The sequence below is a fragment of the Podarcis melisellensis genome, assembly GCF_964234715.1.
Source record: "Podarcis melisellensis genome assembly, chromosome: 14".
NCBI lineage: Eukaryota > Metazoa > Chordata > Lepidosauria > Squamata > Lacertidae > Podarcis > Podarcis melisellensis.
Genome location: NC_138546.1, coordinates 46,749,184 through 46,762,895, shown reverse-complemented (window position 1 = coordinate 46,762,895; position 13,712 = coordinate 46,749,184). Strand labels below are relative to the sequence as shown.

Genomic DNA, 13,712 nt, shown 5'->3' with positions numbered 1-13,712 from the left:
ATAATATTTTGCTCTTCAAAATTCCTCTGTGTCTTTTTAGTACCTTTTTCTCTATTTTTTGAAGGGAGAGAGATTGTCCTAGGTAGGTGGTACCTTTGACAGAAAGCATTTGCAGCAGCAGGTAAACTGAACCTGATTACCCTGTGTAACCTGTCTGTGCCCTGTCTCGCCAGAGAGGTGCATGCTCTGGTTATCCCCCTCTTGGACCACTGTCCTGACAGACAGGATATCTTAAAAAATGGCTCAGCTCCTGGATTCAAAAGTAGTGAGGAAGACAGGACATCCTTACTTAGAAAGTGTGAGCGCTACAGAAGGCAGATATCTTAAAGAGAGACACCTCTGGTAGGGTGGAGCTGTGGCTCAACATCTTTGCCATTGCGATGAGCATGGACGGTTGCTGCTGTTAAACAGGATGTTCTTTGGAGAAGTGAACACTCTGCATAAATTGTCTTTTCTCAACGGAGGAAAGCATTGGTATTTTTTGTTTGGGTGAAGAAAAACCTGAAACTGTTGTTTCATTTCAGACAGAGAATCCAACTACTGAGAGACCATATACGTTTAAGGATTTTCTTCTTCACCCAAGGAGGTCAGTAAACATCATGCCTGGAAAACACTGAACATCCTGATCTGCACTGTACATTAGCATGAACGTTCTCTCTCTCTCATTCTTGGTGGGAATGACCTTTCTTCAGAAAACTTGTCCTTCCGTTGTCCTGTGGCCAGCCGGGTACCTCTGGGAAACCTACAAGTGCAATAGCAGTCTTGTGTCAACTGGTATTCATAGGGAACCACACACCCATCATGAGTAGCACCAATTGATGGCCTTATCCTCCTCCAGGGATGTGATTAACCACTTCTTAGAGCTGTACAAGTTTGGTTGCCACGGCTGCATCCTGTGGCAATAAAATCCAAGCTTAGCTTTGCAATGTGTGAAGAAGAAGCAGCAATTCCTTTTGTCTGGCCCAAGTCTCCTGTCCAATGAAAGTGAATGGTGAGGTGTTCCAGGACAGACAAAAATAAGGCTTCCTTCACACAGTGCATGGTTAAAATGGACTCCACTGATCCTAGATGGCATGATGGCCATCAACTTAGACTGCTGTACAAGAGGATTAGACAAATTCATGGAGGAGGGATAAGGCTATGTATCAGAAGCAGTATACCTCTGGCTACCCATTGTTGGGAATTCTGAGTGGGAGAATGCCATTGCACAGGGTTCCTGGTTGTGGGTTTCTCATAAGCATCTGTGAGAGCCGGCCAGGTAGGCCTTTGGTCTGATCCAGTGGTGAGGGCCATCTTCTGGTGGGCTTCCAGCTGCAGGAATAGGATGAAAGAAATAGGAGGCAGCCTGGGAGGGTAGATGAGGTAATGGCTACTAGTCCAGCATGAGCCAGGCACTATTTATAAATGTTTGCAAGTGTTGGCATTTTAACTGGCTCACAAACTTTTACAATCCCACCCCCCTCTGCTGCAGCCATAAATCCAGAGTGAAGGGGCATCTCAGGTTAAAAATGACCTACATACCTAAAAACAATGGATCTGAGGAAGATGGCACAGAACAGGCAGAAGAGCTAGAGGTGAGTGGTTTGGTCTTTGGTGTGAAATGTGGCCTGATCTGGTATGATGACTTCAGCCAGCACATGCGTTTCAGGTGACTTTAGTCATCAGAATGAATTCAGCCTCTGGCCACATTGAGAAGGGTCCCCACTGAGTATGTGCCACAAGATTAGCACCCGCTGAAATTGGATCAGCAGCAGTTCTTGAACAGGGGTTTCCAAACTTCATTCAGATGGTCCTTGGCATGCCTGTGGATTTGCAGCTGAAGGTGGGAGGCTGTTCATCCATTGTGTTAAATATTTATATTGATTTCTGATTGTATTTTTATTGCCTCTTTTATTTATTATGTTGCATTCCACAAAATGCAGTATGTAAGAAATAAAAGAAGCAATAAAAATATAATTTATAAACCATGTAGCATTTCTGCTTCTATGAGATTTTGAATTGAGGGGGAAATGAGTGAGTTGAGGTATCTGTGTGGCAGACCACCAGAGTTGTTATAAGCCCCATATAACACCCATGTATTTTATCAGCAATCCTTCATATAATCTGATAATTCATTGTCAGTATCTCATTCAAAACAATTAGGATCCATCTGACTTCAGTGACGGATCAGAACGTTTGGTGTTTTCACCCCTACAGTAGAAGCATTATAAGAAACTAGACTTTTCTGGTGTCTGTATCTGCTTGGAAGGCATGAGGAATGCTGCATGGTGGGAACATGGCCTGTCTTGAGTACTTGGCTGTATGTGCAGAGGCAAGATTCAGGCAGCCATCGCAGTGTTGATGCCATTGTTCATATGGCTTTCTTAGCCGCCCTTCAATATAAGGTCCTGGGCAAGTTATAACCACATAAACCATCTGCTCTTGTTGTTTGCAGCCTGGCTGGATTTTATTGGACCAACCTGATGCTTCTTGCCAGTTGCGGGAGCCAGAGTCTTCTCTACCCGCAGGCTGGGAAGAGAGGCAGGATGTCCTCGGCAGGACCTACTTTGTCAACCATGAATCGAGAAGGACACAGTGGAAAAGACCAACGGCTCAGTAAGTTTTACTGCGATCTTAATTCAAAATAATCTGCAATAGGGATATTACTAAATGCATGTTGCCAGAGAAGGATTGTCTGTGGGAGGTGCTTAGGACTTCTGATCTGTGGATCTGATTCAAAATACTTTTCTGAGATGGCTGTTAAGCAAGAACATTTCTTGATTTCCATTTTAAAAGGGGAAACCCCCACAATTTTAAATGAAACAAATTAGTTTTGCATTTTTTAGAGCTACTTTCTTTGACTAGTCATGCACCATTTGTGCTTCTGTGTAGAGGGCCAACCAGCCCATTGCTCTTCCGCTGTAAGCTACAGGCAAAACTGCAAGTAATTTCCCAGATAATTGGGAATGTTGTTGCACTTTGACCCCTGTGAATATTGCATTGTGTTCTGTTGACACTAGTAGGCATGACATAGCTGTGTGTGCAGAGGCCCAGTTATTTCCCACATCAGTCTTTTTAAAAAAATCATTTACTTGTGCTGTAGTGCTGTTTATTTCACCAGTATTTCACAATGGTCCTCTGAATCAGTGGGGGTTCTTGACTCTTGTTTCCCCAGAAGTCAGCACCAGTAGGCTTCTTTTACAGCTTTGCAATACCCCTTAATGCCTCTTCCTCTTCAGCTGCATTCAGAAAGGAAGGAAGGAAGGAAGGAGCCAATGTGGGTCATTGCCCTTCTTGCAGCACTGGAGGAAACACAAAGCGGTCAGCGGGCCTAGAACTGGGCAGGAGGTGGCACAGGATTATGTCCAAGGAAGAAGCAGGCAGCAGGAATAGAAGCGCAGGCAGAATAGAAAGGAAAGGAAAGATCATGAGAAATAGCCTTTGGCTGTCTTTTTCAGATGGATTGCACTTCTTCTGTCTCACAGTATATTAGAGATGCATATACTTGTAGCGGCAACAGGATAAAAAAAAAAAAGAGCCGTCTCAACTCTCCACCGCCTTCTTCACAGATCACAGGGGCCCTTGTGTCTCCCTCCTGAGCTTTAGCAGGGTAGCAGTTCCCAGATGCTAGGAAGGAAGGGTAAGCACCTCAGGCCTCCAACTCTGCAGGTGAACAACCGAAGCCTCCCAAGACTCTTCCTGCTCTTCCTTTGGAAGGAAGGTAGTGACTGGGGAGCAGGAACTCCTAATATGGTCACTTTTTATAGACAGTAAGGTCTCCTTTTCGTCATCTTCGATATCAGCCATGCATATTTGGTGTGAGTTGAGAATGAAGCTAGGTTTATTAAATTTGCTTATAGCTCCCTACTAAAAAGCCCTAAAATGAGTTAGAAGCAGTGACGGCGCCAGGCCATTTTGTGCTCTAGGCAAGCAAAATTTGCACCCCTCCCAATTTTTGTTGTTGTGCTAACTTCAGTTTTCAAAGACAGATGTCTCAGAGAAATGATAAAATTCTTCAAAATACAAAATAAATGTCAAACATTATCATATAACAAAAACTAATCTGTATAAAACCGTGCCCCTCAAAGGTCAGTATTGCGCCCCCCTGAGGTCTGTGCCCTTGGTGGCTGCCTTGTTGGCCTGATGATAGCACTGGCCCCAGTTCCAAACAAGAAAAAATACAGTAATAAAACTACAAAAACAGATTAAACCCTTCGTCTGGAAGAGACCCGTGTCAGGCCTGAAGCTTGTCATAGCCTCCGGTCATTCAAAACGCTGAAAGCTCTTCCAAATGCCTTATGTTGGTCTCCTTTAAGCTTCTCAGCCAGCTCCATGATTTAATCTTATGACCTGCCTCGTCTCCCTATGAAAGCAAACCTTTCGTTTACATTGTACCTCTTCAAATATTTGAAGCCTCAGAATCCACCCACCTCCCATGTTCCCTTAAACAACATTTTTGTGCAGGGACAACGGACCCGATTCAGAGACTGGCAACATTCAGCTGGAAGTGCAGCATGCTTTTGCTCGCCGGCATCAAATAACCGAGGAGGCGGAGAATCTGGACCACAGAGAATCTCCTGAGGTGGGAACCTCACTTTTCATAGCTTTCATAGCACCTCTTTACCCTGACTTTGACACTTGAGATGGATATTTTTAGGGCCCACCTTATTTTTGTAATTGTAAGTTGTTTTAAAGTGTTTTAAATATTGCATCTTAATGTTATAATCTGCTTTGGGACCTTAGAATGAAGGTCAGTTAAATAATAATTGTTGTTACCTGTCTGTCTCGAGAGACAGTGGAAGAGTATGTCAAAGTCAAACCGTTGGAGTTCCAGCACCAGCTGTGGCTGTAGAGACCGATTTGGGAGAAACATGTTTTATTGCAGCTGGGGCAGATGGAGACGTCTGGTTGTGCTGCTGCAGATGCACCATGTTGTTTCTTCTGCCTGTGCTCCTCCCAGCAGTCATTCTTCCTCTGGTCACAGCCATGGATAGACCTGACTGACTGTCTCCAGGCACTGTGGTCATCTGTGAGGGATTCCCACACAGCGGGATAAAATGATGGTGATGATGATAGTGACATTAAAATTCTGATGAAATATTTAACGTTTCTTAGAGTTGGGAGATCATCACAGAAGATGAAGCAACTATGTACAGCAACCAGACTCCCCAAGTCACTGTGCAACACAATTCTGAGGCAGAGAACAGCCTTACAGAAGAACTGAGCACAGAGCTTACGACCTCTGGGAGTTCCACTGCTGCCCAAGCAGCTTCCTGCACTGTAAGCATGATGATAAATCAAACATTGCATGCTTTAAGCAGCAGGGTCTGCCCCTGAAGACACCCTCTCCCAACGGCTAGCTTGTTCAAAGGGTAGCCTAGTTCCATCTCCTGGTTTCTGGTGTATTGGGTAAGCATAGTAGGGTATGCATGTACCAGGGATTGACACCTCTGCATGTGCTGCTCATCGCAACAGTAACTGTAGAACTAAAAAGCCTTTCCCTCTCTTGTCCTTCAAGAGTGATTTAAGCAGAAGAAGTAACCCTCAGTCGTACCAAGCTGAAGAACAACCAGCTCTTCCTGTTGTAAGTTAAGCTCTGAATTATCCTGTCTGATTGTGACTCTTCACTGCATGTGACCAAGTCGCATGTGCTCTGTCCGTGTTACTGCAATCCTTTCACTATGACCTAAAGCATTGGGAGAATATATTGGAATAGTGTTTAAGGGTTTCCTGTGCTGATTCAAGATCACCAAAGAATAGGAAAACAGATAGGAGAGAAGAACTAGTTTGGAGGGTGATTAGCTTAGCAAAGTGGTGGTGAACGGAGGGGAACTTGTGCGTTTCAGAACTAAGTGGGAAATGAGCAATTAATCTGAAAACAAGTAGAACTCCCTTCAAACAGCACCCTGTTGGTGTTTGGAATTCACTCCTAGCTTCCAAAATGGGGCTAGGCAAACTTATGGATGATCAGAATCCTGCTGACTGACTGGGATGGCACCTGCAACTTCTTTCTGTTGGTCAAATTTATTGCCAGTGGCTGATGTTGCTTTATATTAGTTTACCACCTCTGGACTTGCTCACGGATGGAGTAGGAGACTGCCTAGTGGGTGGTGGAGGTTGACTGTATTGGTAACTGCCCAACAAAGCAATTCACTTAGTTGGCATGTACATTCTTCTCAGTTGTCAACTTGCTTCCTAAAATATTCAAATCTTTGTTCTGTGATGTGTCTGAGCCCTGAACCCCCCCCCACACACACACGTAGCCTTTGCCAGCTAATTCTACCTTCTTTTAGTTACTGCCTACTTCATCTGGACTGCCTCCAGGCTGGGAAGTAAGGAAAGATGACAAAGGAAGGCCGTATTATATAGACCACAATTCCCAGACTACCACCTGGAAGAAGCCAGCTGTACAGGTACCTCCCCACCCCACCCCATAGTCATCTGATCTAGAATTAAGATTGCTGCATGGGGTTTGGCCAAGTCACTAAAACGTACAGCAATCAGTTCCTGCTTATTCAAGCTTTCCTCGCAAGTCTCATTGGATAAGAAAACATGGACCTTGTAGTCTTTCAGTCTTGTGGAACGCCCAATTCCCATCAGCCCAGCATGGACATTAGTCTGGGATGATGGAAATCGCAGTCTGATCTTTAGAGAGTCACAGGTCCTTTGTCCCTGTTCAGATAAACATTGCAAAAAACTCCACTATCCCTGATGGTGTGCATGTCACTACAGAGTTTGCTTGTATCAACATGTATTTGGATGAGAGCATTGGAAATTGCATTAAGGAGCTGACAGAGTTTGTCTGTTTCCTATTGGGGCACCTTGAAACCAGTGAATCATGTTTCTTTGAGATCTGTGAAGAATTGGTTGTCATCCTTTTGTTCCATTTGCTCGTCCCCTGAGCACAACCTGCCATTTTGTTCCAGCAGCCCAAATGATGCAAGCTTGTCTTATATCCATCCAAGGGTCCCATGCTGAGGGCACTTCAGTACGTGCAAGAGTTTGCCTGAGCGTCTGTAATTGGAGTGCACACATTGGGCTTAAAAAAAGAAAATACAGGGGTCTTGTGCAAGATCTTTATCAGAATTTCAGTATAGCTACAGTCCTGCACAAGACCTCTGATTAAGATAAACTAACAAGTAGGAATAGATATTGTCCTCCCGCATCAAAAGCACAACTGTTACTATTATTATTTATTAAACCCATTGTCACTTGGAGGTCTCCAAGTGATTTACAGCAATATATATGCATATTAGATATATATACACACACAAAACCGTAAGGGGGAGAAAGTGGATGGATCATGTCATACACCTATATATCATCTAACCTAACATTTATTTTTTTAAAAACAAAAACAACATGCCTGCCATATAAATTACAAACAACATTAACCATACTCAAAAAATAAACAGTTTACTGACACCCACTAATTAGTAGATAAACAACCATTTAGTGAAATATAACTGGGGACTTCATCATTCTTGTGCAAACCGTATGTGCAAATCAGGAAAATAACACTCTTAAGCCAAACCTCAGTAATAATTTTAAAACAAATAATTTGAAATTGCCCCCCATTAAAAACAACCAACCTGTATTCTGTCAATTGTAAAACATGATAACTGATACTGGTAACATTTCCTCTTGTGTAATCCATCTCATAGACTGGCTTGAGGCGTTGAGCAAGGTCTTCCCTGCTTGCCCGCGCATTTCACTCTACTTGCATTCTCAATTTTCCATCAGATCGGGGTGGATGTGGGTCAGCAGGCCACGGCTCCACATTCTTCCTCCAGACAACAGTTGGCACCCGATGACTCACCGCAGCAGCCTTCGTTCCAGAAACCCCCAGAAGCTGATCTAGGACTTCTCCCAAAAGGCTGGGAAGTTCGTAACGCTCCAAATGGGAGGCCTTTCTTTATTGACCACAATACCAAAACCACAACGTGGGTAGGTAGCTTCTGGATTTAATGCTGCTGTGTATTTTTAATATTGAGGAGACAGAAGGTGGGTGGGGTGAAAGGACAATTCTTTAAAGAGCAATGCAAGGTCCTTACACCAGCGAAAGTGTTTGGCTTGCTGATTGACCTTTGCTGAACTGCAGGCACTTCCCAGCAATGTCACGTGAAAGAGGAGGAATCTGTGACTTTCAATCAGGAAGGGAAGGCCCGGCTTGTCCCCTTGAAAGGCTCCCTCTGAGCTTGGTTTCCATGTGATCTTCCTCACACAAGGTACTGACTTGCTAGCAGGTCCTGCTGTTTAGCACCTTCCCTTCCTGATTCCTTGCTGGGTTATGTATCCTGCCAGCTGCTTCAGTTGTACCCTAAAGGTAAAGGTAAAGGTACCCTTGCCCATACGGGCCAGTCGTGTCCGACTCTAGGGTTGTGCGCCCATCTCACTTAAGAGGCCGGGGGCCAGCACTGTCCGGAGACACTTCCGGGTCACGTGGCCAGCGTGACAAAGCTGCATCTGGCGAGCCAGCGCAGCACACAGAAACGCCGTTTACCTTCCTGCCAGTAAGCGGTCCCTATTTATCTACTTGCACCCGGGGGTGTTTTCGAACTGCAGGCGCTGGGACCGAGCAACGGGAGCGCACCCCGCCGCGGGGATTCAAACCGCCGACCTTTTGATCGGCAAGTCCTAGGCACTGAGGCTTTTACCCACAGCGCCACCCGCATCCCTTTACAGTTGTACCCTAGTAGCCATTTATTTGTTTTGATTATAAAAACCAAAAACAGTAAAGTAACAAGAAAATCGGCTGGCTGCGAAGAAAACCGAGTTGAGAACAAGCCTGTTTTCATAAAGCAAAGCTGAGCCAGAGCTATATCTCTCCTCCACACCCGACCCCAATCCAGGCACTGGTCTCAAACCCCAGCATGGCATGTCAGTTTCTCTTTCTAGAGAACATTCTGTCATTGCCTGGAGGGAAGCTGCTAACAAAAGGAGCAGTTGCCCCGAGAAAGCAGAATTCGCTTTTGAAAGGAATGGGGAGCAGATAGAGCTGCTTAAATCTGTCAGATTTGCTGACTGAAAGCAGCAGTTCTAAGCACATTTTCCAGGGATTAAGTCCCGTTGAACCATGATTTCGCCCATGGAGAGAGGCATGGCTGGATTTCTATGGGGAATTCTTCCTCTCCGTGAAGTGTCACATGGATCCGCTGTTTGAATTCTGCCTCCAGCTGCTTGAGGGAAAGTAGAGTTCAGTGGCTTCCCTTGTGTGGAGGCCTTCCTTTAGCAGCCAGCCAGGAGTCTTAAATGTCCGTGGCTAAAACAGTAGCTTAACAGTGTTTTTTCCCTTGTCAAAGGATGACCCCAGATTGAGAATTCCTGCTCAAATGAGAAGAAGGACCTCTTTGGACCCTGCAGACCTTAGCCCTTTACCGGTAAGTATCTGCCTCTTGGCCTTTTTAATACTTTACATCCCTCAGATTACCATTAAGCACAAACATTCAAAAGGCTGCTGCTGTTTAAATCTGTGGAACCATGCCAGCACACCCATCATTTAGCATCCTGCCAACGGGTACTTATGGTTTTCTCTCTTTCCTTTAGCCTGGCTGGGAAGAGCGAATACATACAGATGGAAGAACATTCTACATAAACCACAGTATGTAGAAGTTATAGCACGACTCTCCCTTATAAGATATAATATGACTCTCCCTTATTGCTCAGCCTTATTGCAACTAATACATTTGTGTGCTTGCAGATACCAAGAAAACTCAGTGGGAAGACCCTCGCTTGCAGAACGTCGCAATAGCTGGACCAGTAAGACTCCCTAGATTACTTTAAAATCAGTTGTAGCAGCTAGCCAAGTATTTGCATCTTCTGTTCACCCCAGGGCACTTTCACCTCAGAAGTTTATAAGTCGGGTGCAGGTTCAATATTTATCCTTCTGAGCAGTCGGCAAACTGTATGCTAGCAATAAGAGGATACAAAATGGTTCAGATGCTTGGTGCAGTTATTTTGAATGTGAGAAGTGACTGAAATGGGGCCAGGAATTGAATTAGTGGTGGGAGGCGATGGTGTTGAAGTTCACAGGCAGGAGGTGGGGGCAGTGCTTGTGAAGATGAACATCTCCTAGAGCTCAGTGATGTTCATCTGTCTATTGTTTTACTATTGTATATGTTTCAAACTGATTTTATCAGATATTGTATGCAGCCTTGGGAAAATTTGGCAAGGTGGCTAGTAAACATTAGGTGAGCTAAAGTAACCCTTCTCCCGGGGCTCTTTGAGCCAGTCCAGCATTCCAAACACCAGCTGTAATGATGGTTTTGCAAGGGGAGTGCCTTGAAGGGCCCCCTCTCCATTGCTTCTACCAGGAAAATAAAAGGCCTGGGGTGAGGAGAGGTACTTGATTCCTGGCATGGGTTCCTGGTACCATCACTGGGCCTCTAACTTTGGAATTGACTTGGAAATCGTGTGTTTTTCAGATTTCTTTCTTTCTTTCTTTCTTTCTTTCTTTCTTTCTTTCTTTCGGAAAAGCTTGTCTAAACTGAGATGGCGGGAGGGGCGGAAAGTGGTTTCACCCATCTCTATAGTGACAGTTGGATTTGAGAAGAATTCTTGGGACTCCCCTCGTCACAACTGAGCCATAAGATTGAACCCAGTTTTATGCATCTGAATCCCCGAATCTTCATTTTATGCTTTCATACTGTTTCATTGATTTTGGGTTCTCCATTTCTTTTAAGGGATAGGGGATTTATATTGTACATAGTGTACACCACTTAGAGATATTTTGAAACATTAAGCAGTTTAGAAATGCTTTTAAATAAAGTGCAAGGCTCTCAAATTGGTCTCCAGCCACAGCTCAGTTGCATCCCTGAGATAAGTAGGTGGAGTGAACTCAGGCCCCTTTTGGCAGGCTGTGTGGAAACTATTTACCAAAGGTGGTATCTGAACCATTTTGGATCCGTTGTGGGATCTGTTCCTGTTCATTATTTCCCCCCGGACAAAATAGAAAAAGCTAAGGAGCTTTACTAAAGAGGCTGATTTTGTGTTTGTGAGGGATAAGTGATCCAATGCTGGCTTGCAGAAAATGATAAATTTTTGTTGGAATAAGTTTATATTAATACAGTGGTACCTTGGTTTACGAACTTAATCCGTTCCAGAAGTCTGTTCTTAAACCAAAGTGTTCTTAAACCAAGGTGTGCTTTCCCATAGCAGCGGGGGACTCAATTTACAAATGGAACACACTCAACAGGAAGTGCAATATGTTCTTATTCCAAGGCAAAGTTCACAAACCAAAACACCTACTTCCTGGTTTGCAGCATTCTTAACCCAGGTTGTTCATAAACTAAGCTGTTCTTAAACTAAGGTACCACTGTATTTCTTTAAAAAGTGAATTAAAACTTTGGGTAGTACTGTGGACAAGGATTGCAAAACAAGTGTGTGGTATAACTGAAAGATGCTCTAGTTACCTCCTGAGTGTCTTCCCACCCCAAATTCTATCAGAAAACTGTAATCCTCCGGCCTAAGGCAGAAACTTTCATGCATCAACAAATACTTGCCCCAATGAAATATGATGTTGGATACTTGGACATCTTACATTCTTCTACCCTTCCCTCCTCTTCTTCAAAGGCTGTGCCTTATTCCAGAGACTATAAAAGAAAGTATGAATTCTTCAGAAAGAAGTTAAAAAAGCAAGTAAGTTATGAGTCTAGTAACTTCAAAGTCAGTATGTTTCCAGAATGTGTCCTGCTTCTCCTGTCTTCTTCTCTTGCAATGAGTGCAAAGATCAGCAGTGTTTCACCTCTCCCCCTCCCCAAAACTATGATTAGTGATCTTCTCCTGCCCCCTGGGCTATGACAATGTTACATGATGTACCACTGAACAAACCAGTGGAATGACCAGTGTACAGACTACTTTAAATAGTCACTTGGCACAGAAGTACAGTTGCACACGCATGCCCACCTTGTTACCTATACATAAGAAAAACCCTGCTGGGTCAGAGCAAAGGGTATCCAAGGCCCATCAAGTCCAGCATCCTGTTCTCACATCGGCCCATTACAGAATGCCCACAAGCATGAGTTGAGTGCACCAGCAATGCTCTCCCCATTTTTGATCCCCAGCAACGGGTATGCAACCAGCCGTCCCTCTTAGTTTTTATTGGTCATGAAGGGCTGGGGTCAAGGGGTCTGGCAGTTCCTCCACTGTGAGATGTGAAGTTACAGGGAACCAGGCAGACGGTCTTCTCAGAAGTGGCACCCACCCTGTGGAACAACCCCCCCCCCTGGTCAGATGTCGAACAGATAAATAACTACCGTATTTTTCGCCCTATAGGACGCACTTTTTCCCCTCCAAAAATGAAGGGGAAATCTGAGTGCATCCTATGGGGCGAATGCAGGCTTTCGCTGAAGCTTGGAGAGCGAGAGGGGTCGGTGCACACCGACCCCTCTCGCTCTCCAGGCTTCAGGAACACATCCGCAGCCTAGGCAGCCCTGCGGGAGTTCCCGCAGGGCTCCCCACGCTGCGGATAGCAGCCTGCCACCCGGCGTGTGGGGCGCCCTGAAGCAAAGCGCCCCGCGTGCTGGACAGACATCGGCCAGCCCCACAAGCTCGGGGGACAGCAAGGAGGCGCAGCGCCGCCATCCCGCTGTTCCTCGACCTGGTTCGGTTTCCCCGACCTGGTTTTTTGGGGGAAATAAAGGGAATTTTTTCCCCTTTATTTCCCCCCCAAAAAACTAGGTGCGTCCTATGGGACGAAAAATACGGTATATGACTTTTAGAAAACATCTGAAGGCTGCCCTGCACAGGGAAGTTTTTAATGGTTGGTGTTTTATTGTGTTTTTAGATTTTGTTTGGAGCCATCCAGAGTGGCTGGGGCACCCCAGTTAGATGGGTTGCATATATATATTAAAAATATTACTATATAGCACATGTGGTCACCTGCGCCAATCTGAGCACCTTGTCCATGCCCCCAAGCAATACTAACTGAAACTCATCCAAACCTTATCCTCTAATCCTGTCACCTGCCCTGTGATCCTCAGATGAAGGGCAATATATAGATTTAATAAAAAAAAAATACATAGTCGTCTTTCAGAGCCATCCAAGTTGGTGGCCATCTTGTGGGAGTGAATTCATTAGCTATGTGCTCTGTGAAAAAATAACTTTAAAACAGGTATACTACTTAAGTGCAGTCTTTGTAAGCTTGGAGCATTAACAGTCTAGGCTGATATTTGTTAGGGCACATAACTTCAAATGCTCCGTGTTTAATTGAAGAGCATTCTTCAGTCTTCATTAATCAAACTTCTTGCCAAAAGTGCAGGGCCCTGTTTAAGTATCCTCCCTTCATTTTGCTTGACAGACTACTCTAACAATCAGTTACCGTGTTTCTCTTCAGGGTGATATTCCAAGTAAGTTTGAAATGAAACTTCACCGTGCCACAATCTTCGAAGACTCCTACAGAAGAATTAGTGCTGTAAAGAAGCCAGAGTATCTCAAAGCCAGGCTATGGATTGAATTTGATGGTGAAAAGGGTTTGGACTATGGAGGGGTCGCCAGGGAGTGGTTCTTCTTCATCTCCAAGGAAATGTTTAACCCATACTACGGATTGTTTGAATATTCTGCCACGTAAGTAAGACACCTACTGTGGCTAAGATTCTGCCATTTTTCTGCGGGTGTGAAATGTTGAACAGCTTAAACAACAAATTAGCCAGCCTGCCACCCAGATACTTCATACCTCATTTGAAGTTCTCCTATGTTAGCTGTGTGTGTGTGTGTGTGTGTGTGTGTGTGTGTGT

General features: G+C 44.6%; 1 protein-coding gene across 2 annotated transcripts in view; it reads left to right on the top strand.

The window, feature by feature from the left end:
• Window positions 1–13,712, top strand: part of NEDD4 (NEDD4 E3 ubiquitin protein ligase) — a 45,594-nt gene that overhangs the window by 24,437 nt on the left and 7,445 nt on the right. For both annotated transcript variants that reach the window (XM_081887609.1, XM_081887608.1), the window contains 13 exons: window positions 525–586; window positions 1,472–1,574; window positions 2,435–2,595; window positions 4,444–4,561; window positions 5,095–5,259; window positions 5,498–5,563; window positions 6,273–6,392; window positions 7,723–7,926; window positions 9,282–9,359; window positions 9,526–9,580; window positions 9,680–9,738; window positions 11,551–11,616; window positions 13,313–13,542. In XM_081887609.1, the coding sequence (XP_081743735.1) occupies window positions 525–586; window positions 1,472–1,574; window positions 2,435–2,595; window positions 4,444–4,561; window positions 5,095–5,259; window positions 5,498–5,563; window positions 6,273–6,392; window positions 7,723–7,926; window positions 9,282–9,359; window positions 9,526–9,580; window positions 9,680–9,738; window positions 11,551–11,616; window positions 13,313–13,542 (1,487 nt within the window). The remainder of the gene's footprint in view (window positions 1–524; window positions 587–1,471; window positions 1,575–2,434; window positions 2,596–4,443; window positions 4,562–5,094; window positions 5,260–5,497; window positions 5,564–6,272; window positions 6,393–7,722; window positions 7,927–9,281; window positions 9,360–9,525; window positions 9,581–9,679; window positions 9,739–11,550; window positions 11,617–13,312; window positions 13,543–13,712) is intronic.